Below are 27349 nucleotides of genomic sequence, written 5' to 3'. Positions count from 1 at the left end.
GTTTTAAGAAATCAGTACAGCATATGGAAAACATTCAAGATCTAAATTCCAACTCTACTGTACCTACCATTAGATTAGATAGGTTATGATTTTGGCCAACAGTTATTTTTTCCAGAGAATCGAGTTTCTTTGCTATCCACATTGTTGATAAATATATAATAGATATATAAATTAGAAAAAGATCTGATGATAAATGTAGTCTGTAGATTGTTCACAATGAATTTTCGACAGATACAATTGTGGAGGTATAAAAGTGGACCATGGTTTCCAAGTGTTTTATTATTTTATTTACAAGTAACTAATAGTCTTTTTACTAATACAACATATAAATATTTACATAGTTAACAATTTTCTATATAAAGCAATTACCATATTTATAGTAAAGATAATATCCCATGAGTCATAGTGAGTAGTTTACATGTATCACAAACTTTTAAAATAGGATTATAATAGCTAATGAACACAGAAATCACATCAAACTCAAAACCAATGAATGAAATGGGGTTTAATGTCTTCTACCAACTAGCTTTATCTTTGGAAATCCTCATCCAAATTATTGCTCTGTTTTTCTATAAGTGATGGGTGTCATGCATGGAATGGGTATGCTTAATCCTTATGGAACATATGACACCACTTCTTATCAGGAATCCAATTGGATTTTTATTTCTATTGGATTACTCTCCACCAGAAAATGATAACTGCCAAAGACAACTAGAAACGAACCATAGTTTTGTCAACCCATTTCATGACTGACCTTGTGAATACTGTAGAGGTTTAACATGACATAGTCCATTATGGTTTACTCTAATACAGAATTTAAACTAAACCAAATTTGTTTTTGGAAATGACGTAGAAATCTCTCACAATTTGATGATCTCTTACAAACTACAATATTGTGATGGTTGAACCTTTAAAAGGAGTATCTGTCCAAAATTGGTTCAATCCTTCAGTATTTAGAAAGGTTTTATATGATGAATTATAAAACTTGCAACATTCAGTATTCTATGCAGACCTTATAAACAAACCAGTTCCCCTGATATATTTGAATCCAAGCCATTGATATTTGGGTTTTGTTTTTTCTTAGTTAAATGTTAAATAATCAATTTGAGGTATATTTTAGAGTGGACTAAGACTTGAACAATTAAGATATTGTCCAACAGATGCAAATGACAAATAGCAGCTTTATCCAATACACCTATATGTATAGACTATTGATCACAGAGTAATATTATAAATGTTGCAACAGCTGCATTCTAAATCTAAAAGCATATTTATTGTGGCTTCTGGGGCTTTCAGTTCAGAATTTGGCCAGATCTGCATATTTGCAAGTTTTAATCCATTGCAAACACTTTTCTGTTTTTTAGCTTTGGAAATATATAGAAAATCTCCTATGAGTCTTTTTTGATATCAAAAAATATTAACAAGTCGATAAAGTAAAAAATAATGAGGCTTTGCCGATTTTTTTTTTACTTTATCGAGGAGTGTTGATATTTTTTTTATATCAAGACGAGTAGGAGATTTTATTTATCACCCAATCCTTTCTTACATGCACAAATAAATAAATATAATTCTTTGCTATAGATTTCACTTTTACTGAACCTCATTACATAGTGATACATCATTTTTTGACAATTCAACCATTTTCAGGTCCTTTATATTGACCCGGTGTTTCCCTCAAAGTCAATTAAATAAAAATAGTTACTTTTAATAAAAAATGAATTGTTCTTTGAAAATAAAAAAAGTAGTTCCTTTTAAATTGACCAATCAAATTCATGTAAATTTATCATACAAGCAATATCTACTGTAGAATGTGTTATTGAGTGTTAAAATGAAATGTCCACCTTGTAGCCTCTTTGGATATCTCTTGTCAATGTTAAAAGTCTTCCAAGTGCATCTTGGAACCTTTAAGCAGTCTACGACAGATGCTAATAAATGCTTGTTTTGGGGACAAAATAGAAACAAGTATTGTGCTAAAGCAAATACCATAGAAACAAAATTAAAAAAAATAAGCTAGATATTCCAGTATAAACTGATATAATAAAGACAGACTGTCTACTTTAAATTCAAATTATTTGTTAAAAAGACCAATGTGAATATCTATAATACCATAGCTTTGCCGTTATCCAGCAGCCAAATTGAAGTTTTGTAGTTCACTCTGATCCTAATCAATATGAAAATAAGTCTTACGTCCCTGAATATTGATCATTATCTTTTGTCAATATCTATATTGTGTTAAACTAACCAGGTGATGATAATAACATCTATAATTAGTAACGTTTCAATAGACTATAACAGATACGCCTACTTTTAATTAATAAGCACTGGGACAACTGACTTGTCTGGAATGATTACCTGAAAATTACAGGAAATAGTTTCAATTCCCTTACTTAATGCCCAAAACTTTATTGGTGTGGTGTTGGTGTAAAGAGACTTGATGATCCTAACAACATAATTCTGGAATTTGATTGGTCCACAGTCTTGAAATGGTATTATCAAGTCTCTTTTGACAAGGAAAGCAAAATACATAGACTATTTTACATTAACTTCTTATAAATCTTGTATAAATATTTCTATATATCATTATCGATTACGTAACAGCTAAATCTGTCTATTGCAAGTCCTTTTTTTCTGAATGTTATAAATTATTATTTAAACATTCATTAACATGACAAGCATATAGTAACCTCTCTAGGTCATAAGATGGCTAACATATTTAGTGGATTAGACCATGTCAATGTTAAAAGGTAAAATTTAGACTTAGTTTATCATTGTAGCAATGGTACTTGACAATGGAGACTATTTACACTATTTTTTGTCAAAACTTCAAACATTCATAAAATACACAGGATCATGTAATTTTTAATATATTCATTTTTTTTTATTATCTAATTTTAACTTTTATAGCAAGAACAGCCAGCTCTTTTATCTAAATCTTACATAATGCATCTTTAAAATAATAACAACCTATACAGATGGAAGTCCAAAGTCATATTAACAGCTGTAGAACAAGAAATTAATGCAAATCTAGGGTGCCATCCACAATCTCACCATACAATGAATGTCAACAAAATATGCCATAAAATAACACTGCGTGCCCGGTAGAACATGGATTGTATTACCTATATAGTTGTTTGTCGATCATTATCTTGCTGAAAAGCAGTTACTCAAGTTGACAAAAAGTTCATTTCATATTATGATTGTTATCAGTTTTTTTTTTGCTAACTTTAGGCGAGCTAACTTGACCTCCAGGGCACGCACTTTGTCTTTGGGCAGAGCACATCATATGCAAGAAGCCAAAGGTAGTCATTTTAGAAGAGAAATATGTAGGGCAATAATGTGGCGGATTGCATTAACTTCAAGACACATATTTATAGTGACTTAGTTCTAGTTGCAATAATTTCTTGTTTCATACAATATTTAAAACAGAAACAACAGAATTAATCTCTTTAAACCATATTAAATCTCATAAATATAAACAAAATGTACATAATACAAGTAAAAGTTCTAAGATAAAATTTTCATGCAACATGGATCTGACAGAAATAGACTAGATCTTTAAATTTGAAACTGTATCCGACTATAATCTGTAATGTGCGAGGTGTTAACCCTGTTAACAAATGTTGTGTAGTATAAATTACTTGTAACATGGACTAGGGAGAAGGGTTTAATATAGGCTATGCCTGTTCGCCAATCCCTATTCAGATAGAAATCTGAATAAAAATATTGCTTATAAAAAAAAAACCAAAAAAAAACCATGGACTATGCATGTACATAGTACTCGTGTCTTTGCAGCTGACAAAAGTGGTAAAATAATACTGTCAAGTTATATTTATAGCATGGCTTTCATGAGTTAACAGGTTTAAACATCGAGGCCGTAGGCTGAGATGTTAAACCTGTTAACGAATGAGGCATGCTATAAATGACTTGTAACATTTACACCTGTTCAACATGCTTGTTGTTATTGCACATGCAAAAGAGTGCAATAACATTGACCATGTCTAGTTATTGCATGGTTAAGCTCCACCCAATCTACTAGAGGGAAAACAATCTGCTTATTCAACGAAAAGAACAAAGGAAGATTTCCCGTCCATGTTACAATACACTTTAGAAGATATGGCATGCCATTTTTTTAATATAAAAAGGACCAAGCAAGAGTCTTTTTTTCTGAAGACCTATGCATTACCAATAAATTACCATTACAACATGTAAAACATTTTTATGTTTGACAGGCATATTGTCAGGTGTTCTTCAAGTGGTCAACAGCTCAAGGGGAGTAATTTGATGTTACATGTATTTTCATTTCATTTAATCAGATGAACACTCTATTATCATCTCAAGACATGTTTTAGCAAACAATGTCCTGATAATAAAGCCTGTCTAAAGATTTCTCTGAATATTCTGTATTACAGGTTTTGATGGGTTTGTGTCAGGGTTTAATATCCTACTTTTTTTTACTAGAATAAAAGCAAAGTTTCTTGATACTGACCTAATGAAGTGGACAGACAGTATAACATATAGCACAGGGTTTGCCTTGTGGTAAAATACTATTTGTTAGCTGTGCTTCTAACTTTTTTATACGTAGATATAAATATTCATTTTTACACCATCATTAACCATATACAATCTCATCAATCTTAATATAATGTTATAATCATTGTTTTAGACTTTATTTAAATTTGGGAAAAAAGTTATAATTCTTAATTTCAGTTGTCAGACAGTTAGCCTACATATGGCAGCCCAAAGATAAACCTTTGGACCTATACCAGGCAAACCTGACATACTTCTAGTGAGAGAACTTGCAGTTAAAATTTTTGACTCCCACAGAAGTATCAAAAACAAAATATTAAAATCTTTCATGTTGTTATAATCCTTTAGTGGCATTTAGCAATTGGAAACATAACAAAACTTGTGCTTGATAACGATAAGAGAATAGTTATCGAAACGTTGTGCTTGTGTATAATAAACCAGTGATTGTTGTCCCATATAACTGTGTCAGTTTTATTTAAAATAAATCAGAATGCCCATTGATGTTGCAAAAGAGACAATGGAATATTATTAAAGAACACTTTAAACCACTGATAAAAATGCATAGTTCACCCACAATATATACTCACTGCATAAATTAACATATCTTACAGTAAATTTAAAGTTTGACCAAACTTGCCTTTTCAGACAAAACATTACACTATATTCCATAAATATCCCATAAAAGAAATAAGATTTACATGTAGACAAAAATTCTCCATATTAATCATTTAGATAAGAAAATTTTCACTTAAATATCATAAGAATAATTTCATTCTTTGGAGATCATGGCATCCAATTACCAAATAAATTAAATGGTCTATCTTTGTGTTTCTTATTTGGATCTCCAGGAATTTGGAAACAGTCCACAGGATGAGCACCTATTGTTTTATTATAAAGATTGAGAGAGAAGTCTGTACAGCCAAGTAGTTGAGTCTTATGATCAGTTTCTGCATTCACTTTAAAAGTTACATTAAAAAAATGAACACAAATATCCACCACTTTTGAAATGGATCCTAAACACAGCAATGGGGGTTCGTCAGCTGAAATGGTATGAAACAATAAATGAATTAATAAATTTAAAACAAAACCTGAAAGATCACTATAACTATCTGAAATTTTAACTTTGAGGAAGATTTTGCCCAGATAGTGACGCTACAGCCTACGCTTTTATATTGAATTCCAAATGACTAGACACCTGTCCTTGTCATGCCCTTCGTCCTGCACCACTGACAGAGGGGGAAACATGCCAGAAAATCATGATGAACTTTCTTGGCCAACAACAGGAGCTAACCCGCAACCTGTAGACTCACAAGCCAGCTAAAGAATATGATTTGTGGTATAGGTGAAAAAGCAAATTCCTGCAAATTTATAAACCATCCACATATGTAGAATGTTCGTACCTGATATTGTTCTTTTATGAATAATTTTACCATCTAATAAAACATCAGTTTCTAATTCCTGAAATTAGAAAGAAACAGCACTGTCAGAGTTTGAATTCCAATTCCATTTTGTAGATAGCAAGTATTCATCATTTGTATAATATATTCTTGTCACTATCATCAAGTACATCTATTTTTGGTTTTTATACTGTAGTCACTATCATTATGCATTCATAGTGACATGATCCCTGGGAATGAAATCGTGTCTTATCATGGCCTGGACTGCATAGAGGTTCACCATACAGGTATAACCATTAATTAAAATATACAGTGTATATCAATTATTAATGCAGTTAACAAGATAATTATTCTACTGACCTTACCAATATATTTCTTTCAAAACGAAGACCCCATTCAAACTACCGGTACAGGGGAAAAAATATTTGTTGCCAAAAACTATTAATCTTACAAGATAATCCAAACATCATATTTTTTAAAATTTATAAATTTTAATGTTAAGTGTAAGGCCAAGCCAACATTTCGACATAACATATGAGTCTATTACATCATTAATCAGATGGTTGCAGCTGATGATTATTAAGCACATTTGATTTTGAATGGAGGTGAAAATGGACACTCCTTTTATAATATATTTATAATGTTATTTCACATGTACCAGTAATATATATGCCCTGAAGTTATGGAAGAAGTTAATTAGTTGTGTAGTGAGAAGATGTTTCGACATGATATGGGTAATATAAAAGTACATTAGACAGTAACTGGTCTATAATAAAAGTACATGTAATGTGTATATAACATACATGTATGTTTACAGATATTACTAAGTAACTTGTATAATAACAGGTGGTACATTATAACTACCATGAAAAAATGTATAATTACAAGTAATTACAATAAAAGAAATAATACTATACATGTACATGAATGTTTCTTTGTATTTTAAATATTTTTTTCATGTTATGAAGAAGATTAGAAACATAATCTTATCTTGTTTCATAACAAATTCAAAAGTCACTAATAAAATGTGGAGTTATTACTCTTTCCAATATACATCACACACTAATCAACCATGGAAACTTAGTTACACAATGAAACTTTTATCAAAAACTGATACAGCAACTATTCAAAAGCCTCTAAAAGGTGCTAACAAGATTTTATAAGTGGAAAAATTCTGTAAGTAAAGATCGAACTTGTTGAAATCAATACCATTACCATTCTTCTTTTCAAAAAGTTAGATACACAACCAATAAAAATTAAAAGTCACGATGCATCATTTGCATTGTACAGAAAATATCAAGTTTCAAACAGCTTAATCCATGCTAATACCAATACTCATACCGGGACTGGGTATTAATCTACACGCTTGGATTCAATCATATTTAAAACTAGCCCATGAATTTGGTTCAATGGCATATAAAGATAGCACCTCCCTGTTACATAGATTGATGAAATACTGAATGGAAATGAACAACTTTTGGAGTGATATTCCTATTTAAGATTAAACATTCACAATATTGCAGTTTGCCTGTGATTCTATAGAGCTAAAATCATGCAAAGTGTCTTTAATAAAGAAATATAGGTCAATAATTGCAGTCATGAAATTTCTAACATTTCAAAACAAAAATAAATAACTATTCCCCTGGCAGTTATTAATATTATTGAGAATAGTTGCAAATCAATAAACAGACAACCCATATAAAATTCAATTTCAAAAAGATATATATATATGGACTATTGCATTGCAGTCCCTAATGTGGCTTATTTTTTTAGCTTGATACCGTACTGTTTACAATAAATCCTTGGTCAAAATCACTAGCAGAGTCACCCACTTAATGGTTTAAATACAAAAGTGAACTCATTAATTGGTATCAGGTATAGTATACCCCACCTCATGCACAACACCTATAACAACTGAAAGATAACTGAAGCAATGGTCAGAATCTGGATTTCTGAAGCTAGAGTTAACCTTGGGACCGAAGGCTACCATCAGAAATGAAATGGGGTTTAACGTCCTACTGTTCTGTTCCTACTGGGCTAATGAGGACAGACAAATGCCATGCAGTGCGCTATGAGGGAAATTTTGCCCTGCCAGGGCGCTACGGCCTACTGTTATTTCAAATTCCAACTGTTAAGGGTTCTTATACGTACACAGGACCTTGGTTTTTCGTCCCATCTGAATGACTATAAGTCGTCACTTACATGTACCATGCCCTCTGTCCTACACCACTGAAAAGGGGGAACCATCCGAGTCAACTGCATATTCATATAAAACTAAAGCAAACACATAAAAAAATTTGTTAGCTGGTATGTATACTTACATGTGTTTTAGAAATGAAAGTAAAATTACTGCACATTGTTGTGTTAAGATGGAGTCTCTTATTGATAATTCTCGCACAACACAGACAATTTCTGTCCCAACAATCACAAAATCCCACATGATATTTCATATTATATGTATAGTTAGCTGTTCTATTTTGAGTACTGGCTAGAGCAGGACTACTCAAATCTAGAGGATGTAGCTTATTGAGAAATTCAGTATCCTTCATAATATTCCCAATGTCTTCTAAGTCAACACTTAAATTGAACTGAGATGGATAATATAAATATTTTATTTTATTCTTTGGTCGAAGCATTCCTAATACAGCTAAATGCTCCAATGTCTTGTTCTTTACATGTTTTCCCACAGCTAATGTTTTATTCTTAAATGATTTTCCCATCTCCACAGTCTTATTTTTAATTTTTTCTCCCATTTGAATAATTTTCTCTAAATGTGTATCATCATCTTTGGTTTTCTTAGGTGATTCTTTGTCTTCTTTATCGTTGGAGTTGTCATCTTGTGTTTGTGCTCCAGGAGGTTCTAGAATATAATCTTGATTAAAATATTTATGACTAATTGAATTGTCTGTTTCTTTGCTTCCATTCTTTCTTTCTTCTGAAAAGATACAAATAGACAAGCATACATGTAGATGTACTGTATGTCAGGGCTATGTGAAACTTCTGAAAAACCTCTGAACTGTTCAAGGTTTGAGAAAAAAAGGATAATCTTGGTTTGGTTTTCTATTCCTTTCGGAACGGTCAATTTTGGAGTCCTTATCTTCAAAACATGCGGCTGCGCAAGTGCAAATCTCTTAAAGGCGGACCAATCCAAAAGCATTATGTTTATGTTTTATAATCATAAATGAAAATAGTGTTGGATAGTTATAAGTTTATATCAGATGTGGCAAGAAATGATTGATCTGGCAAAAAAATAGAAGATAACAACTCCAATAGCATTACTAACAGAGGTGGGGTAGAGTGGTATTTTCATATTTCCAGCTTATTAATAGGGAAGAAGCCCTTCAACTGTCCATTCAGGGTGACTCCACCACCAGTATGTTATGTCAGAATTGGCCCTACGCGACAGTCAGTCCTGCCTTTAGTACTGCCGTCTGTTTAGGTCAGGTCCTTGAGCATTGGGAGTCGAATGCATCTGTATCCTGTTTCCATATCATATTATCATGAAGGGTCTACCTTTTTTTTAACATGTTTTTTTCATGCAGTCAAAAATTATTTCATAAATATAGGCCCTATTAGTACTATTACTGATACTATACAAGTTTTACATACAACATGTCATTATGTGATGCATTGGTGATTGGCATTATGATATTATTATGCTGACCATTTTCCTTGCTTAATAAATAATAATGCCGGTTATGACCGCTTATTTTACTGTGCAACGATAAAACGTATGGTACAAAGCCAAATCGAGTAGACGAGTACAATCAAAACAAGTTTGATGTTACGTCCAATCGCCACACACAGCCTTGTGGTAAGATACGGTAGAGTACTGGAGTGGGAAATGACTATGCCTCCTCACTGATCTTGCAGAAAAACAATTACCGTACAGATCTACAACAATTTTTACAAATGTATTCATTTTCCCGCCATTTAATCTTATAATACAACTGAATATTAAATCAATATTACCTGATTCAGATTCAGTAGCAAAGGTAATGTATGCAATCCATGCTGAAGATGCAATTAAGAGCAAAAACACTGATCGTTTTCGGCGATACAGCCATTTACACATCGCCATTTTGACATTTCTATGGTCACGTGACAACAGGATGACGCCCTATCGCTAGCCACACGTCCGTTGCCCTGTTTAAGCGTTAGACTGTTAATAATACGCTGTGCTGCTCACAGCCGGATATAGATTGCATTGAACCCGTATCAGTAACTTAATTTTAACGATATATTTTGTGGAAAAGAAGAATTATTTGTCATAAACATTAGTCACACATTAATTTAACAAAACAATATAATATACATGTGTAATGTCGAGTTACTGTGAAACCAATTTTTGGGCCGAATCGGCCAGCCCACTGATGTTGCTGTGAATTTTCTGGGGATATATTGCCCCCGCCATCCCATCCCATCCGATCCCATCCCATCCCACTCCCGCCTAAATATTAAGTAGGAGACGCGGAATGGCAAAGAAATCTTGCGGTAAGCCCAATATACGCTCGTGAAATCAGTGTAACGTACGTAGGGTCGTTTTTAAAAATAACATGTGAATAAATGTCTTATTATAGGCTAATTTATTGAACATTAATTGAGGCCAACAGAAAGATCTACAAAAAGCAGCTTTATCTCTTAGTAATATTATTATTTCATTTCGATAGATAAATGTTTAATTTATGGATCAATGTCGTTTTTTTTTTTAAATACATGTACACGAGGACTTCATAATTTCACGGTCTTAATCATTCCCTGTTCTATAGATAGTAGCCTAATTTAGACAGCTCATGGATAGAAACGAGTTTTCTATCAGACGTTGACATTTAAAGAAGGCAGGTCTCTAAATCAATATCATCTATAGTCTTCGACATTGCAAACACGACTTGCTGATCAATTTAAATCAACATTGATAGTCTTCTGGTATCCAACATTTAAGACAAAATGAACATTTTGAAATTGGCCCACGAAACGTGTGCCAGAATGCTTTCAAGTGTCATTTGTAATGAAGCTACTCGATGAACGAGGCCAAGGAGAGAATACTACCGGTTATAGACGGGAATAACCAGAAGCCAAAGACTGCCAATTGTGTGCCATTCAATTTGGACTTTTCGCGTATTTCGCGGAACATACTGATTAGTAAATACCGTAAAAACAGAAACGATTGAATGTAAATCAGTTTATATGCATTCATATTACATTATTAAATGCGTTGCAACCCATTTGTGTCTTTTTCCACGTCCCCAACGAATAACCATTTAGCTCATTTAAATGACGATTTGAAACCAATAGAAAGTAAGTCGTCTAATCTCTGTGAACTTAAAACATTACATTTGATTTAAATACTGTAAAGCAAGGCACTTTGCGATAAGATAATAATGCGTCCGGGTGTCCATCATAGCAAAATGATTGCGACATGAGGTTGGCCGTAATCCTCATCAAATTAATTTATATCCATTTAATTAACTTGGGTCGTATCAACCAAATGCGACACCCATCTAAATTTTGGATCCAAACCTGTTTTGTTATTGCTATTTTTATTGTATAAGGTCTGGAAGTCTATATTTGTATGGAATACTGCATTTGCACCTTTAAATGTTATAAACAGGTTACAATTCTATGGAATACAATTACGTATGGTTTAATGGTCGAGAGCGTGACAATAAGTAATATATTGATACTTCACGAGGCGTTAGCCGAGTGTTGTTTCAATATATACTGAGCGCCATGGAAAACGCATCACTTAGTTTTTCGTATAACAAAATGATCCTGTAAACATATTTTATTTATTTTGTTTCTTATTGTGAACACTATTCAAATGGGAACACATCAATAACAACACATTTGTACACTTATGGATGTTTAATCTGTAATCAAGGGTACAAAGTCAGAGGGGTCAAAACCAAAAGTACGACACAGATGTCAGTAGCGCGTGTGTCCTCCACGGGCCATCATCACGGTAGGCTACATCATTAACGCGACCCCTGCAAATGTGTAGGGCGATCCGGTGATGAAATGTGAAGCCTCCCCACACCATTACACTTCCCCCACCCCATCGATTCGTTACGAAGACGCAGCAGTCTGCAAGACGTTCCCCAAGACGTCTCCACACACGTTGACGGCCATCAGCGTGATAAAGACGAAAGCGACTCTCATCACGGAAGAGCACACTTTGCCAGTCTACTCTTCTCCATGTCTGGTGTCCTTGAGCCCAGATCAAACGCTGCTGACGGTGATGATCCCTGAGGATAGCTCCAACATAAGGTGTCCTACTTCTCTTAGACGACGTCTTACGGTGTTGGCACTTACTGGTCCTTGTCTTCCGACGACTGCTGCACCTGTTCGAGTCGCTGGGCGGAATCTGTCACGCAGATGAGTGACCCGGATGTAGCGGTCTTGAGCCTGGGTTGTAACGCGTTGTGGACCAGGACGTTGACGGTCACGTGTTGATCCAGTAACTCGAACACGTTCCACCAAACTTACAATAGTGGACTGATGACAATTGGAGTGTCTGGCAATAGCACGCGTAGACATGCCAGACCGGGACATTCCAATGGCTTCATTCCGTTGATTTTCAGTAAGTCTCGGCATCTCTAGCTCGATTCCTTCACACGTCCAACAACAAATTACGACAGACTGACGTTTCACAGTTCATGTACTGCACATTAAGTTGAAAACATGCTTTTAAAGGGCTCACACACAATGCTGCACGTGAATATTGGGTTTTTCATGTGCATCTCGTGCAATTTTTTTTTTGTGCACACGGGACGATATTTTTTGCGATTGGGAGCATTGTGTGAAACAATAGTTCATAGTACTGCATAATATTATACATACAAAACCACCTAGTAATAAAATATTTGGGTAAAAAAAGGGATGCGTTTTCTATGGCGCTCAGTATATTACGCAATGTCTTTAGCTCGAGACCATTAAACACGTTATATTTATAGCACGGCTTTCATGAGGGAAAACAATCTGCTTATTCAACGAAAAGAACAAAGGAAGATTTCCCGTCCCTGTTACAACTTAAAATACAGACACTATCCCGCACGCGCTTTTCAATGAAATACGTCACGCGAGTCCAATATTTCATCTAGTATAGATATAATGTACGATTGGCAAGTTGCCCGTACATTATTGGAAATAATGGGACGCTAACATCAAATGATGACGTCACATATGTATTTTAATGCTTATTACTGAACGACGTTTCGACTAGGCTTCTTTAGCCATTTTCAAGCAATGATAAATATGAAAACATAACAAGACAATATATACATGTACACAACAATACTTGGTTAATGCTGACCCCTTGGGTACTATATCGGCATCCCTGCATCGCATAAAGAAAGTAAGATAGTTACATACATGTAAATATACTCTTCAAAAAAAAAAAAAAAAAAAAAGTAGTGGATATTCAGAAACAATACAAAACTGCGGAAATGCACTGCTGTTTTTATTAGAGGTAACCAGTGTATGTTAATAAAAGGCCAATTGCCTACACATGAACATAAACAGTTCATATGGGCAGCTTATCTGACGACCCCATTTCACTCGCAAATAGATACGTTTTTGATTTTTGTCTTAATAATGAGTAATTGCTCCATCAATCCTCAGACATTCAGCAATTCTTCGTGGCATGCTCCTAATCAACCGTCCAATCACGATTTGGGGCAATCTGACCCACTCCTCTTGCAGTGCCACGGCCAAATCTTGCAGTGGTGTCGGTTGACGTTGACGTCTCCCGATCAAATTAAACGTAACACACTAAAACAAAGATACGCTAAACAGTAAATCTTATGCAAGAACCGATAGGAAAGCAAACATGAATAGATAAACCTGCAAGTGGCAGTTTTCATCAACCCTTCCTTGGAGTGTCAAATTTGACAATGAACCCCTCCCACGTGTATGGCGCTATTGCGTGTCGCATGAGCAGCTCAGTTTTTCTGTTGGGGCGATAAGTTCTTGTCAGTCTGTGAAAATACTCTCAAAGCATGTCAAGTGTCCATGACTATTTATCATATCACAACCTGCATAGATATTTGTATTTCAATATCCCCTACTTTTTTTGAAGAGTATATATATAATATTGACCTTTTAACTCTGTATGCACTGTTCTTAAGTCACGATTGTCTGTGTTGCAATTAAACATGTAATTAATTCAATATGCCCTTTACAAGTTACATATGATCTGTGCACACGTTCCGCTTTACTTCAAAGGAATATGCACTAGTCTGTAAGCATTCCGTGACGAGATAAAAGAGATAATTGCATGTATGACCATGTGTCTTATCTATCGTCCGAGGGTATATATTGAGGAGTTTACTGACAGGCAGTCGACTAAAGAGGACCACAGACGGGCGGAGGAGAGAGGCTTGGACGAGTGCATGGACTCACCCGAGTTCAGCCGCTGCCTTGGCAGAGGGGCAGAATGGTGGATTTAATATAGTTATATGTGTTCCGATGTAGTTTAGTTCCAGTATAGTCTAGTTTCTGTAGTATTGATGTAGTAATGTTATATTCTGTTCCTATGTAAATAAACCATATATTTACGAAACTGATCTCTGTTATACTAAGATAGGGTTACACCAGGCTAGCGAGCCAGCGTCTTACCTACTTAGCCACCGTGATCCCCGGCTCAAAATAAATCATGAACAACTGGTCGATATTTAAAGGGACATTATCACTTTCAACAACAAAAAATAAATAAAAAAGATAATAAAAAAAATAAAAAAAAAAAAAAAAAGAATGAACAAAAATAAATGCAATTCATTTAATATAATATTCTATCCTATTTACCTTAAGACACCTAATCATCGAAATTATTGGCCTGTATAGAGTAAATAATTTGGTGAACGAATGTTAAAACAGGATTGGCAGATTAGTCTTAAAATTTGCAAACAATCTAACCTGAACACAATTTGTTTGTGGTCACAAATTTTATCTGATTTTGACGAAATTTGAAATATAGGTCTATCTCCCAAAGATCTCGATTCCTTGCGATATTGGCATGTATCGGACCATAACTTCATGGATTATGGCCCCTGATTGTACAAAAAATCGCTTTTTTATTTTTAGCTTGTGGACACTCTAGTGGTCACAATTTTGATCCGATTTTGATGAAACTTGAAATGCATGTTTATAACCCAAAGATCTTGGTTCCTGTCGATATTCGCGCATATCGAATGATAACTTCCTGGATTATGGCCCTTGACTGTACGAAAAATTGCATTTTTGGCGTGTGGTTACTATACAGTTCACACTTGTTTTCTAATTTAAAAAAAAAAGCGTGTGTATATAATCACAGTTATACACCAATGATGGTTGAGTTCGAATTTAATAAAAATCGGACTAAAACTGACGGACATAATGGCCGCCCCTTGAACGTAAATAGTGTAAGAATGGTATATCAAGGTATATCAAGGTTGTGGATCCTGTAGAGGCCACAGTTATTATTTAATTTGGACGAAACTTTAAATATAGCCTATGTTTCTATTATAAATATCTTTGTTCCTTTTGATAATCACACATATCCGAACGTAACTTCCTGGATTATATCCCCTGAATGGTCGAAAAATCCCATTTTTTTCCGATTTTAAAAACCGTTTAGATATATCACCATTTCACCATAATGAAGGTTGAATTCGAATTTCGAGAAAATCGAAATGAAACTGTCAGACATAATGGACGGTCTTTGTATAAGTATGCAATGCGAAGGTTATGGACCCTCTAGAAGTCACAATTTTTATCCGATTTTGATGAAACATAAAACATATCTTTATACTCCACAAATCTTAGTCCCTGTCGATATTTGCAAAATGTGGGCGTATCCTGCCTGGCAGCCGCTGGTTTGTTTTTAGATATCCTCGTCGGTTGTGCGGCTAAGAAAATGAAATCGCAAGCATGCTGTCCAGGTACGAATCCAGGTGTGGACCGAATTAGGAATAGCGGTTGCAACACTGATAAAAATATGTGCTTAGTCGTTCGGATTGGGCGAAAACCCGACAATGCATTAATAAGATCCTCTGACAGTTGGAATGTGAAGAAGAGTAGGCGGAAACGCCCTTGTTCTGTCAAAATTCCTTCTTTCACATTTCACACATGACAATATGTTAAATTATTTTAATATATTGTCTCGTTATATTTTATATTTTATCACTGCTTGATAATGACCAGAGAAGCATAGTCGAAATTTCGCTCAGTAATAAGCAGTAATTGTATTCCATAGAATTGTGAACAATATGTTAGTCTCAAACAGACCCAAGGGGGGATTGGGTGGCCTAACGGTCTAACACTTTAGGCTATGCTGTCTGTCATTGGGTCAAATGGCGTGATTTCAATCCCACGCTTGAACGTCACAAGTAGGGTCGCCTGTCTTACCTCGTGGGATTTCTCTGCCCCCCCCACCCCCGGCACTACTATAGACCCTTATACACAAGCGAATTATGAAAATAACATTGTATCTTATGAAATAACCTATCGTTTGTGTTGAATGAACGCCCCCTCCCTCTCTTAATTTTAGGAGCGAAACTGCGGTGGTTTTGTATAACAGTGAGTCGTTTTGCCATGAAGTAAGAGGTAGTGAAACAATAAATTATGTCTAATTATAGGCCCCATGTTCAAGAATAGACAACAAATACAAATCTTAAGACCATTAGACCATACAAAATAAAAAGTAGCCTTACCAAAAAACATAAAGAAAGGTTTACCAGGTAATAAAACATACGCCCAGTGCAGTAAAACTTAATGAAAATAGGATTTATTAATATTTCTTGCCAAAAGTTATCTAAACAGTAAAAATTAATCATATAATCTAGTTTAAAGATATATGGTTGACCGACACTACCCTACAAAAATTGACCGAAATTGCGCAAATAGAAGACAAAAGAACTAAAACACATCTGTTAAAGTGATTTTCTGTCAGTGCATGTTGGTATATTATCTGGTGAATCTTATTGGTAATGTACAGTAACACGATAGTATGTTCAAAGCTCTAGTTGTTTTTGTACCAATGCTTTCCCTCTTAATATCTTACAAGAACATTCCTGCAGTTTCCATAGTGATAATTTCTTTTAACCAATGAAAATACACCTTCATGTCAGAGATAAAGGTCAAAGTATAAAAATCAAATGTGTAACTTTTTCAATCATTATTGAAATCCTCACTTCAGGACATTACGCACTGTTGTAGTGAGTTTTTTTATTTAATAAAATAGGAATAAATATACAGAAATATGGTAAGAAAATATTCATCAATGGTTTTTAGGGGGAAATTGAAATGAAATGTGGTTTAATTTCTTACTTTCCTGCACCCCAGGGCTATGAAGAGAAATGTTGTTTTCACAACGACGCCATCAGTCTGATCTTATTTCAGTTTTCATCTGTCAGGGGGGTTCTTTAATGCGCTGCATGTTTTCTTGTCTTACCGAAAGGGGTAAAATAAAGTTAGGGTTTAAGATCTTCGATACATTGTTTTCATATATGGTCACTGATTACATTGTACCACGGCTAAGCTATTAGAATTTCGACTAGATTGTCGCAGGGGCTTTTAAGAGTTTTAAAGGGGCTGATTTCCACTTTTCAAGTGCACGCACTGACTATAGCTGAAAAAAAAATAACGCAGTCATTCGGATGGGACGAACACCGGTATACGTGTATCCATTGACAGTTTGGATTTGAAGAATTTAAAGAAGAGCGAACGAAATGCCACTGCTCAGACAAATATATAAATCCCCAAAATAAAACGATCATATTATTTTATACAGAAAATACAAAGTTTCAGTCAATTGCAGATCTAAAAAAGTTATTTTCGTATTATATTATTATTATTCATAATTTATTTAGATATATCTTTTTACATATAGCCCATGAAGATCTGCAGGGAATTCACAAAACACTGAGAGAAATTGGGTTTAACGTCCACTCGACACAAACGAGTTCATTTAGGCACTAACATATGGTTCAATTTTATTTCAACAATTCGCTTGCGCGTAGGGGTCTTTAAAAGTGTGAGGAAACCGGAGGACCCGGAGAAAATCCACGGAGTGGACAGGCGAACCTACTCCTTGTCACGTACAACCGGGGAATCGAAACCACGCCAGTTGACGCAGACCTTATGATACAGCGCGCACGTACTAACCATTCAGCCATCCAACCTCCCCGCACCCCTCTGTAACTATACAGCCTCAATCTTCGATAGTTTTCCTACCATGACCTAAAAGGTTTGCATTTATTTAGCGACGGCATCATATGTTTCTAATTACTTATCTATACCTTACACTGTACCTATCATTTTAACCTTTAGACCCTTACTTTATATAAACACCACCCATATACCAGAATCTCTTGTCCCGTATATAACACACCGTTGCGAAATAGAAAGGGTTCGAGTTTACACTAGCATATTTATCTAATTCAGGGAGAAATCCCAGAGCTATGTCAGTTAACAAAACTGGTTAGTTCTGGTTGTACCCTTTATAATCCAGTTCCAAGCAACTAACTGAATTATCCTATATATTATTATATTCAAGCCGGTTAGACTGCTGTATATTAATTATCCCATGACATAATATACAAAAGGTATATCGATATCGAATAATCATTTTATCAGATCAGTCAATACGTAATCCTATTTTGGCCAAATACTTTCAACCGAAACTTTCAAATATCCAGCTAAAACCCAGAACTCTGTATTTGTTTCTGCTTTTTTGTTAATTCCCTTTAGACGTAATTACATTTAATTACAATTAGACACAGATGTTAGGATGCTACCTGTAGTTAATTATAAATACATGTATATATCTGTAGACTGTACATTAATTTACGGATAAATTAGCACAAAGAATGTGCTCGCTCACTTACGCGTGTCTGTTCGGCTTTCTGCCAAAACTATTGGCATTTGTGTATGAATAATAACAACTTTGCACCTGTGTACAGATGTTTAAAGAGGGGAATTTCTACTACAAATAACGATACAGTTAGATTGAATGCAGAATTTAACTGAGTCGAATTAATGAAATTGGGTTTACTTTTCTGTTCCAAGCGGGCTATAATGAAAACGAGCATATCTCATGCAGTGCGCTATGAGGGACATTTTCACTTGACAACAATTGAATTCCTACTGTCGGGGGTTCTTTTACGTGCGCGCCAAGGCGTACACGTGACATATCTGAACAAATAGACGCCGTTCCTTTCGAAGTTTTAATTTATATCTTTTATGTTTTATTGGTCTCCAGGAATGTAAAGAACGCGTGTTCAAAACTTGTTACTCTAATTAGATCAGCGCTTAAACTGTAAACTGGACGATACTTCAGTTATATTTATTTTCTTGGTGAATGTGTATTGTTTCTTTAAAGGGCGTATGCCTCTATTCTCTGGAGGTTTAAAACAATCGAAAATGGGTCTAAAAGCACATATTAACGTAATTTAAAGTGATTTATATTTAGGTTTTTGAGAATGATATTGTAATTTCTAATCAATTATATTCGGTAAAATACGTGAACTGTCCAAATTAAATGTCAGTCGTTTACGCTTTCTTAGTCCATTCTAGAGGGGTTTTTTTTGTTTTTTTTTTAAAAAAATATTATTTTATCGTTTGTGACTTAGCCATTACTAATTACTTCCTTATTGTCTTGTAGGATATGTTCTTCTTTGTTCATTACAAATCGAGCCCGAAACTATAGTATACACAACTCGTGCACTGATTATAAAACGTCCATTGTGTCATAAATATTGAATATTATGATCCCATATTTACACAGCAAGATAACAACATCAATATTGATTGAAATGGACAAATATTGAATCCCAATTCGTGTTTTTAATTTCGAATATTATGGAAAATATTGATTTAGAGGTTTAGTTCCTTTAAAGCTTAAAGTATTTAATTGTTGGCGTTCATGTAATGTATATTATCGTTCCATCTATAGACATCTGGCATTTCATTTAGCAGCGTTAAACTACGGTATCTAAATTCATCTCTCCTATATCTAGACTAGCATCATTTGTCATTTTCCGTAACAAAGATACGTTTTATGACAGTTCAGATGCTAAAAATAATTACATAGTACTACTCACCCCACCTCTAAAAACCCGACCCCCCCCCCCCTCCCGTACTCCTGCATTCCCACCCCACCTCGCCCACCGTTTGTATCATTGTCTGGGAGTTCATACTAGTGCCGTATGTATGTCCTGTACAAAATATATTAATGTACATGGAAACCATGCAGATAAAATACAATCTTGACCACTAATCTTTTTGTTTCAGCGTGAGTGTATTAGTGTACATGTTGGCCAGGCTGGTGTTCAGATTGGCAATGCATGCTGGGAACTGTATTGTATGGAACATGGCATCCGAGTTGATGGTGTCATGCAAGATGCCAAAACTTTCTCTGATGATTCTTATAATACTTTCTTCAGTGAGACAAGTGCTGGTAAACACGTTCCCAGGGCAGTTTTTGTGGATCTTGAACCTACTGTTGTTGGTGAGTAGGTTATTAATTTCCCATAAATGAATATCTAAGTACCTAAAACTGACCCCGTAGTAACACCATGCATAGTTTTAAGTTTGGCATACCGGGTATCCAGTGGCGCTGGAACCCGGTCGGCTGGATGGGCGTTTGCCGAACAGTTTCTACAGGGTGTCGGCAAAGGGCATATTTTTCCCACCCAATTAAGGCAGATTCCCGCAGATATACTAGGCGACCCCACCCCACCCACCGACCCCCTTAGAATTTAAAGTCTGCAGATATCTATATATCAAAACGTTTCATCTTATTAGTGGTTTAAATGACATTAAAGTAAAAAGGCCAAAGAAGGCGCGGGAATTGTGAAGTTTAACAGCTAAGACGTATAAACAATTTAAACGTATTGTATTATTATTGCGGTAAGAAAGTCTTTAGAAAACTTCATAAAAATTTTCCAATCTAATATTTGTCTATTTCAGATGAGATAAGAACTGGCCCATACAGAACTTTATTCCATCCCGAACAGCTGATTACTGGTAAGGAAGATGCAGCTAATAACTACGCCCGAGGACATTACACCATCGGTAAAGAGATCGTAGATTTGGTGTTGGATAAAATTCGAAAACTTTCGGACCAATGTACGGGTTTACAAGGATTCCTTATTTTTCACAGCTTTGGAGGAGGGACCGGTTCTGGTTTTACATCGCTGCTAATGGAACGTTTGAGTGTAGATTATGGAAAAAAGTCTAAGCTGGAGTTTGCTATCTATCCAGCTCCCCAAATTTCCACAGCCGTTGTAGAGCCCTACAACTCCATCCTCACAACTCACACGACCCTCGAACATTCTGATTGCGCCTTTATGGTAGACAACGAGGCTATTTACGACATTTGTCGACGTAATTTAGACATTGAACGTCCTAGTTATGTTAACTTAAATCGTTTGATAGGACAGGTTGTCAGTTCGATCACTGCTTCATTGAGGTTTGACGGAGCTTTGAACGTTGATCTGACAGAATTCCAGACCAATTTGGTGCCTTATCCTCGCATCCATTTCCCTCTCGTAACGTATGCCCCAGTCATATCTGCCGAGAAAGCGTACCATGAGCAACTTTCCGTTGCCGAGATTACCAATGCCTGTTTTGAACCCTGCAATCAGATGGTAAAATGTGATCCAAGACATGGTAAATATATGGCTTGCTGTTTATTGTTCCGAGGAGATGTGGTTCCCAAAGACGTCAATGCTGCCATTGCCACGATTAAGACCAAGAGATCAATTCAGTTTGTTGACTGGTGTCCCACAGGGTTCAAAGTTGGCATCAACTACCAGCCACCCACAGCTGTTCCCGATGGTGATTTGGCGAAAGTTCAGAGAGCCGTCTGCATGTTGAGTAACACCACTGCTATTGCTGAAGCCTGGGCTCGACTCGATCATAAATTTGATCTCATGTACGCAAAGAGAGCTTTTGTCCATTGGTATGTTGGTGAAGGTATGGAAGAAGGAGAATTTGCAGAAGCTAGAGAAGATTTGGCAGCTCTAGAGAAGGACTATGAAGAAGTCGGTGTTGATTCTGCGGAAGGAGATGGAGATGAGGAGGAGGACGAATTTTGATGACGCCATTCCTTATACTTATTTATGTGATGCAATCTTAACTCCAAGTGCAATAAAAAAGATTCATTCCTACTTCAGTATATTTATTTTGAGCAGATTCCATATTGATATAAAATGCAATAAGTCTAATAAAGTGATTAATAATAAAGTACTTCATTAAACTTTTCACATTAGATCGATAGCTCGAATCACATCTAGTATAGGGAATTCGTTTTGCTTTACTTCAAGGTGAGACATAATGATAACAAAGATATTCCAGGAGGATTAAATATGCCCTGTTTCGTACACAGTAACCTTTACTATTAAAAGTAACATCGAACAAATGAAGGTTGAATAAGCACACCCTGCCACAAACGTCTCATTTAAAAGATTACCTCTGCCGGGGAACAACTGTCGCTTCGATCCCACTGTAATAGTTTTAATTATTACATAATGAGCAAAGACAGGCTGTCGTGAGTTAGAAAACACTAAAGCGGTGGGCGGAGAAAAATCGTGAACACCTTTCAAGGAAAATCGTGAATACCAGCCATTGCATTTGAGCAATAAATTGAACTTCGTAGTTTTCCCCTCATTCATATATAGGCCTGCCTATTCTTTAAACGGAAAATAGTACTCGACATGCTTAGTTCAGCAAGCATAAGATAAGACTGATGACAGACAAGATTTTTAGTCTCAATTCTTGAATTTCCCCAATATGTCCATACTTGCAACGAGTATGACTTTCCAGAGCATAATATTCATTAATACAGGAAACCTTCAAGTGTCTTGCATAACTGTTGGTGATTAAGTTACGCCTCAAGTTTAAACACATTTAGCAAGGCCAGAATGTAAAAAAAATTGATGGTCTGCTTTTCATTGCGAAGAACGAAGTTACCTCCCTTGAATCGACATCAACTGATCCGTCTAAAATCGAGTTGGTCCATTTGTTTTGAAAATGTCCCAGACCGTCATTTGGGGATCTACCGTTAATATTTTGGTCTTGTTTTCTTACTTGAATTAGCTGCTTTAATATTGTTTAGGGTCAACAAGAGGCACGTGTTATGATCCATAAAGCTACATGCTGGAATGCAGCATAAAGAAATAGAAAGTCTGTATTATTTATTTCAAACTTCCATGAAATTAATTCTTTATTTAGAGATAGATTGTATCGGAATACAAAGTAACCTGGAGGTCCCGGATTCGATCCCGGCGTCGGCCGAGAAAGATACTCGGATTTTCCAGTGTGATTTACCATTGCCAGTGGTGCAATACGAAGGGTCTGACAAGGATCGATGTCTACTCGTTCGCATGGGACGAAAAACCGAGGTCCCGTGCACGTAAAAGGTAAAGGGGCCCTTGACAGTTGAAATCCGAAATAATGCCGTATCGCCACTGTCCGGGCAAAATTTCCCCCGTCTTCATTAACCCGGGTAGAGCAGAAAAGTAGAACGTTAAACTACATTCTCATGCACAAGGTCTACAAAACAGGTGTGTGTGGACAACAAATATTTTTGTTTCAGTTTGTGATATGTTTAGATCAAATAAATTATTTTATACGACTCGTACACCTTTCACAGAAACAGGATGCTGACATTTTTGTTGCCAAGCATAATAGTAGGGGTGGTGGTAGTAATTCATTAACCTAGCACAAATTCTAATTACATCTTATATATTCAAATAAAATGTACAAATTTAAAAAAAAAAAAAAATGACACTTATTTAGAGTTATGAACGACAATAAACACATTATATAAAAGCTCGTGAGTGGTTACCTTTTCATGTGATTTATTGATAGCATTGAAATAATGTTGCACTGATTACTACAAACAACGATTGAAGCCAGTTAAAAACGGAAAGTATTTAGAGGCTTCTGTTTACATGTAAATTGATATCTTATCCTCGCCTGTTACATAAACCGGTGTGCGTCAATGTTACTTAGTCCAAACCCAGTCCCTTAAAGATCACTTCCACCAAGAGAGAAACATGTAAAAATATAAATTATGATATTTTATAATGTGATATCTATATTTAGCCTACATTTCAAGCACTGAAAGGAGTAAAATCTTATGTCCAAATGTCGCTGAACTGTTTTAAAAACACTACGAAAACGGTATGAATGGTAACTTCAAGCATAAAACTTCTATATTCCAGCAATGAAATGAAATGAAATGAAATGGGGTTTAACGTCCTACTGTTTTGCTCCGAACTGGGCCAACGAAGACGGCATACGCCATACAGTGTGCTATGAGGGAAATTTTGCCCGGACAGCGGCACTACGGCCACTCTTATATCGAATTCCAACTGCCAAGGGATCTTTTACGTGCACGCCAATGTGTACACGGGACCTCGGTTTTTCGTCCCATCCGAACGACTAGACAGCTTTCCTTGTCAGCTCCTCTGTCTTGCATCACTGACAACAAGGGAGAACCACGCCGGAAAATCTGGATGAACTTTCTCGGCCAATGCAGGGACCGAACACCCGACCTCCAGGCTAGCGAGCCAGCGTCTTACCCACTTAGCCACGTGATCCCCCTCCAGCAATGATTTTGCAGATATGTCTCAAAGTTTGCACACTATTAGTTTGAAGATGACAATATCTCTATTAAATGAAGTTCGCTGTTAGTGTTTCTAATAATATAACCACGCCGGTATGATTATGGCAATATATTTCAAGGTCACAAGTATTTGTACATTACTAAATATTATCTTAAGACTGATGAACAAGTTTTAGAATTATAGTAATAAAATGACATCTAGAAGCACGGTTAACTATTCATAACAAAACACAACACAAGGTATATATGGATGTAACTACTTCTCTGTTATTTAATAACGACGTTTCGTAACACATACAAATCACTGGTCCGCTGTCTGGAGGGTTTTTTTTTCTTTTTTTTTTGTAAAATTGTTTTCATTCCAATTGGATGAAAATAGGCCAGGGATCAGACATAGCGCCTATATCACCCTCTCATCATACAAGGAATATAAAACATGTTATAATAAACAGATCTGCTATGTACATATTATAAAATAATGGGGAAAATCATATAAAATCAATACATTACATATACACACTATCTGTAACAAAGGAAAAAAGAGGAAGTGCTATTTTATAACATGGCTAAAAAATGTTCAGAAAATAAAATCAAATATTGAAACATCTGGTGACATCAAAGTATTCAGGTACTATTTTAAAGATGAAATTAGTTGAAGCCTGATTATCTGTACCGAATAGATGTGATTTAATTGTATATTTGTATAATGGTAGAAGATTTATTGTGTGTTTTCGTGTATCTGAATACAATGTGCACCACAGGAGAAAATGTTCAGAATCTTCAAATCGATGACTGTAGCTGCATGATGGATCCTCGGAGACATGTCGTTAAAATTTATGACCGTTTAGGTCGCTACAAGAACGCCACAATCTGCTATGTATGATCTAGTTCTCTCTTTTGCCTTGTAAAAATGATTTGTAATAACCGGTGCTTCCTCGTGTCAGCTGTGCAGTACGTGGTGTATAACAGGAAAGAATGCCTATAGTCCAAACGACAACGGGGGGGTTGGATGGCTGAATGGTTAGCGTGCGCGCGCTGTATCATAAAGTCTGTCATTGAGTCGACTGGCGTGGTTTCGAATCCCCGGTTGTACGTGACAAGGAGTAGGGTCGCCTGTCCAACCTCGTGGGTTTTCTCCGGGTCCTCCGGTTTCCTCCCACTGCTAAAGACCCCTACGCGCAAGCGAATTATTGAAATAAAATTAAACCATATGTTAGTCCCGAAATGACCTAGTTTGTGTCGAGTGGACGTTAAACCCCATTTCTCTCTCTCTCTCTCTCCCAAACGACAACATCTGCACGTCACTCACTATATGCTAAATACAGATAACATATCCCAAAGGGGTAACCTTGAACAATAACTATAATATATGTTTACAGTGACGAGTTTCTGCCGTGTTTGAAATTGTTACTGTATTTAAATAAATGTTAAATAAAATATGTGAAGAAGTAAACATGTCATATATAAAATCGGTTAAGGTTTTTTTGTTTACATCGTTTCAACCAAGAAACCAAGAAACTGAAAGACATGCACATCTTCTTCTAAATACATTATTATAAGGCGTGTTTGTTTGCAACAAATCCGAATCAAGATTTAAGATTTAGATTTCATTCTGTTTGACTGTTTCTCCTGTATAAATCTGTCTGGTAATGTGGATTCTTCGCTCATTCACAAGCCACCCCATGCCATTGGATCATTTTCCAAGAGTTCCTGGATTGTCCAAAAGGTTCTCGGGATTTTCAAAACTGGTTTCCATTTGTCTGTGGTACATCGCAGAGGTCCTGGAAAGGAAACGAATCTAGCCGTATAGATGGGATCATCGGAGCCTCGACTATACGTTGGCGTACACTAAAAGAAACCTTGTCCGTTGGAATTCCAAATGGGCGGAAATACCGCCGTCCAGGTAAAATTTCCATCACAGTACATTGCATTGCGCATGCTCGTCTTGATCAGCTCAGTTGATTTCATTACAAAATTCAACAACATAATGCGCCCATCTTGCGTTAAAGGAGCGAAATCGCTAATATTTGGGACCTATAAATTGACACAAATGGGTCGCATGGTGCTTGATAATTTATATATGAATGTATATAAACTGATTAACATTCAGTCGTTTCTGTTTTTACTATAATTTCTAATCAGTTATGTTCGGCGGAATACGCCAGGAGTCTCAATCGAATGGCAATCTCTAGCGTCTGGTTATTCCAGTCTACACCGATAGTATTTATTGCACATGCTCTTCGGATAAGAATCTGAGGTCACCGTTTGACATGACTTGTGGAATATGACTAGCTAGCCTCATTCTTCGAATCCCTTATTTCTAATGGCGCTGAAACTAATGATGTTATACGATTCGTGTACCAATGGTAAAATGTTTATTTTGTCTTCAATTTTGGATATCATAAGCCCATATATTCGCGGTAAGATCACAACATCAATGTTGATTTACATTGACAAATAATTCGTGTTTTCAATGTCGAAGGATTGGGTGATAATGAGTTAGAAACTTGGCTACTTTAAATTCAATCCGGGTGTAGAAAAATGTTTGTTTGTGACTTGAATTCGGAAACATAACCTATATTTATATTCTTGGCAACCAGACTCGCTCATAGATGATGTGATAACTACTAAGGCTACATGGCTTGTCTATTAGTACAACCATCGTCCATCAATCAAACGAAATATAGGTCTTTGATTCTATAATCAACGTATAAATAAAAACCAGTGGATCCAAACAAGCATTAGTTTTTCTCATAAAGATATTAACCGATTTCAAACGATTTATCTTTTCTTTATCCTTATTTTTTCTGGAAAA

At 35.6% G+C, this 27349-nt stretch overlaps 2 protein-coding genes across 2 annotated transcripts; one reads left to right on the top strand and one right to left on the bottom strand.

Moving 5' to 3' along the window:
* Positions 1–807: 807 nt before the first annotated feature.
* On the bottom strand, positions 808–10005 carry LOC126831489 (uncharacterized). Its single transcript, XM_050562011.1, has 4 exons — positions 9897–10005; positions 8246–8859; positions 5928–5985; positions 808–5567 (listed from the first exon to the last, which is right to left on the bottom strand). The coding sequence occupies exons 1-4, from the start codon at positions 10003–10005 to the stop codon at positions 5311–5313; spliced, it is 1038 nt and encodes a 345-aa protein (XP_050417968.1). The 3' UTR covers positions 808–5310.
* A 7031-nt stretch (positions 10006–17036) lies between these two features.
* On the top strand, positions 17037–22072 carry LOC126832237 (tubulin alpha-1A chain). The gene is made up of 3 exons (XM_050562949.1): positions 17037–17163; positions 20193–20409; positions 20871–22072. The coding sequence occupies exons 1-3, from the start codon at positions 17161–17163 to the stop codon at positions 21998–22000; spliced, it is 1350 nt and encodes a 449-aa protein (XP_050418906.1). The 5' UTR covers positions 17037–17160; the 3' UTR covers positions 22001–22072.
* The last annotated feature ends 5277 nt before the right edge of the window (positions 22073–27349 follow it).

This window comes from Patella vulgata, chromosome 9 (genome assembly GCF_932274485.2).
Source record: "Patella vulgata chromosome 9, xgPatVulg1.2, whole genome shotgun sequence".
Classification (NCBI taxonomy): Eukaryota; Metazoa; Mollusca; class Gastropoda; family Patellidae; genus Patella; species Patella vulgata.
The sequence above is the reverse complement of the archived record's forward strand: the minus strand, read 5'-3'. Positions and strand labels throughout refer to the sequence as shown.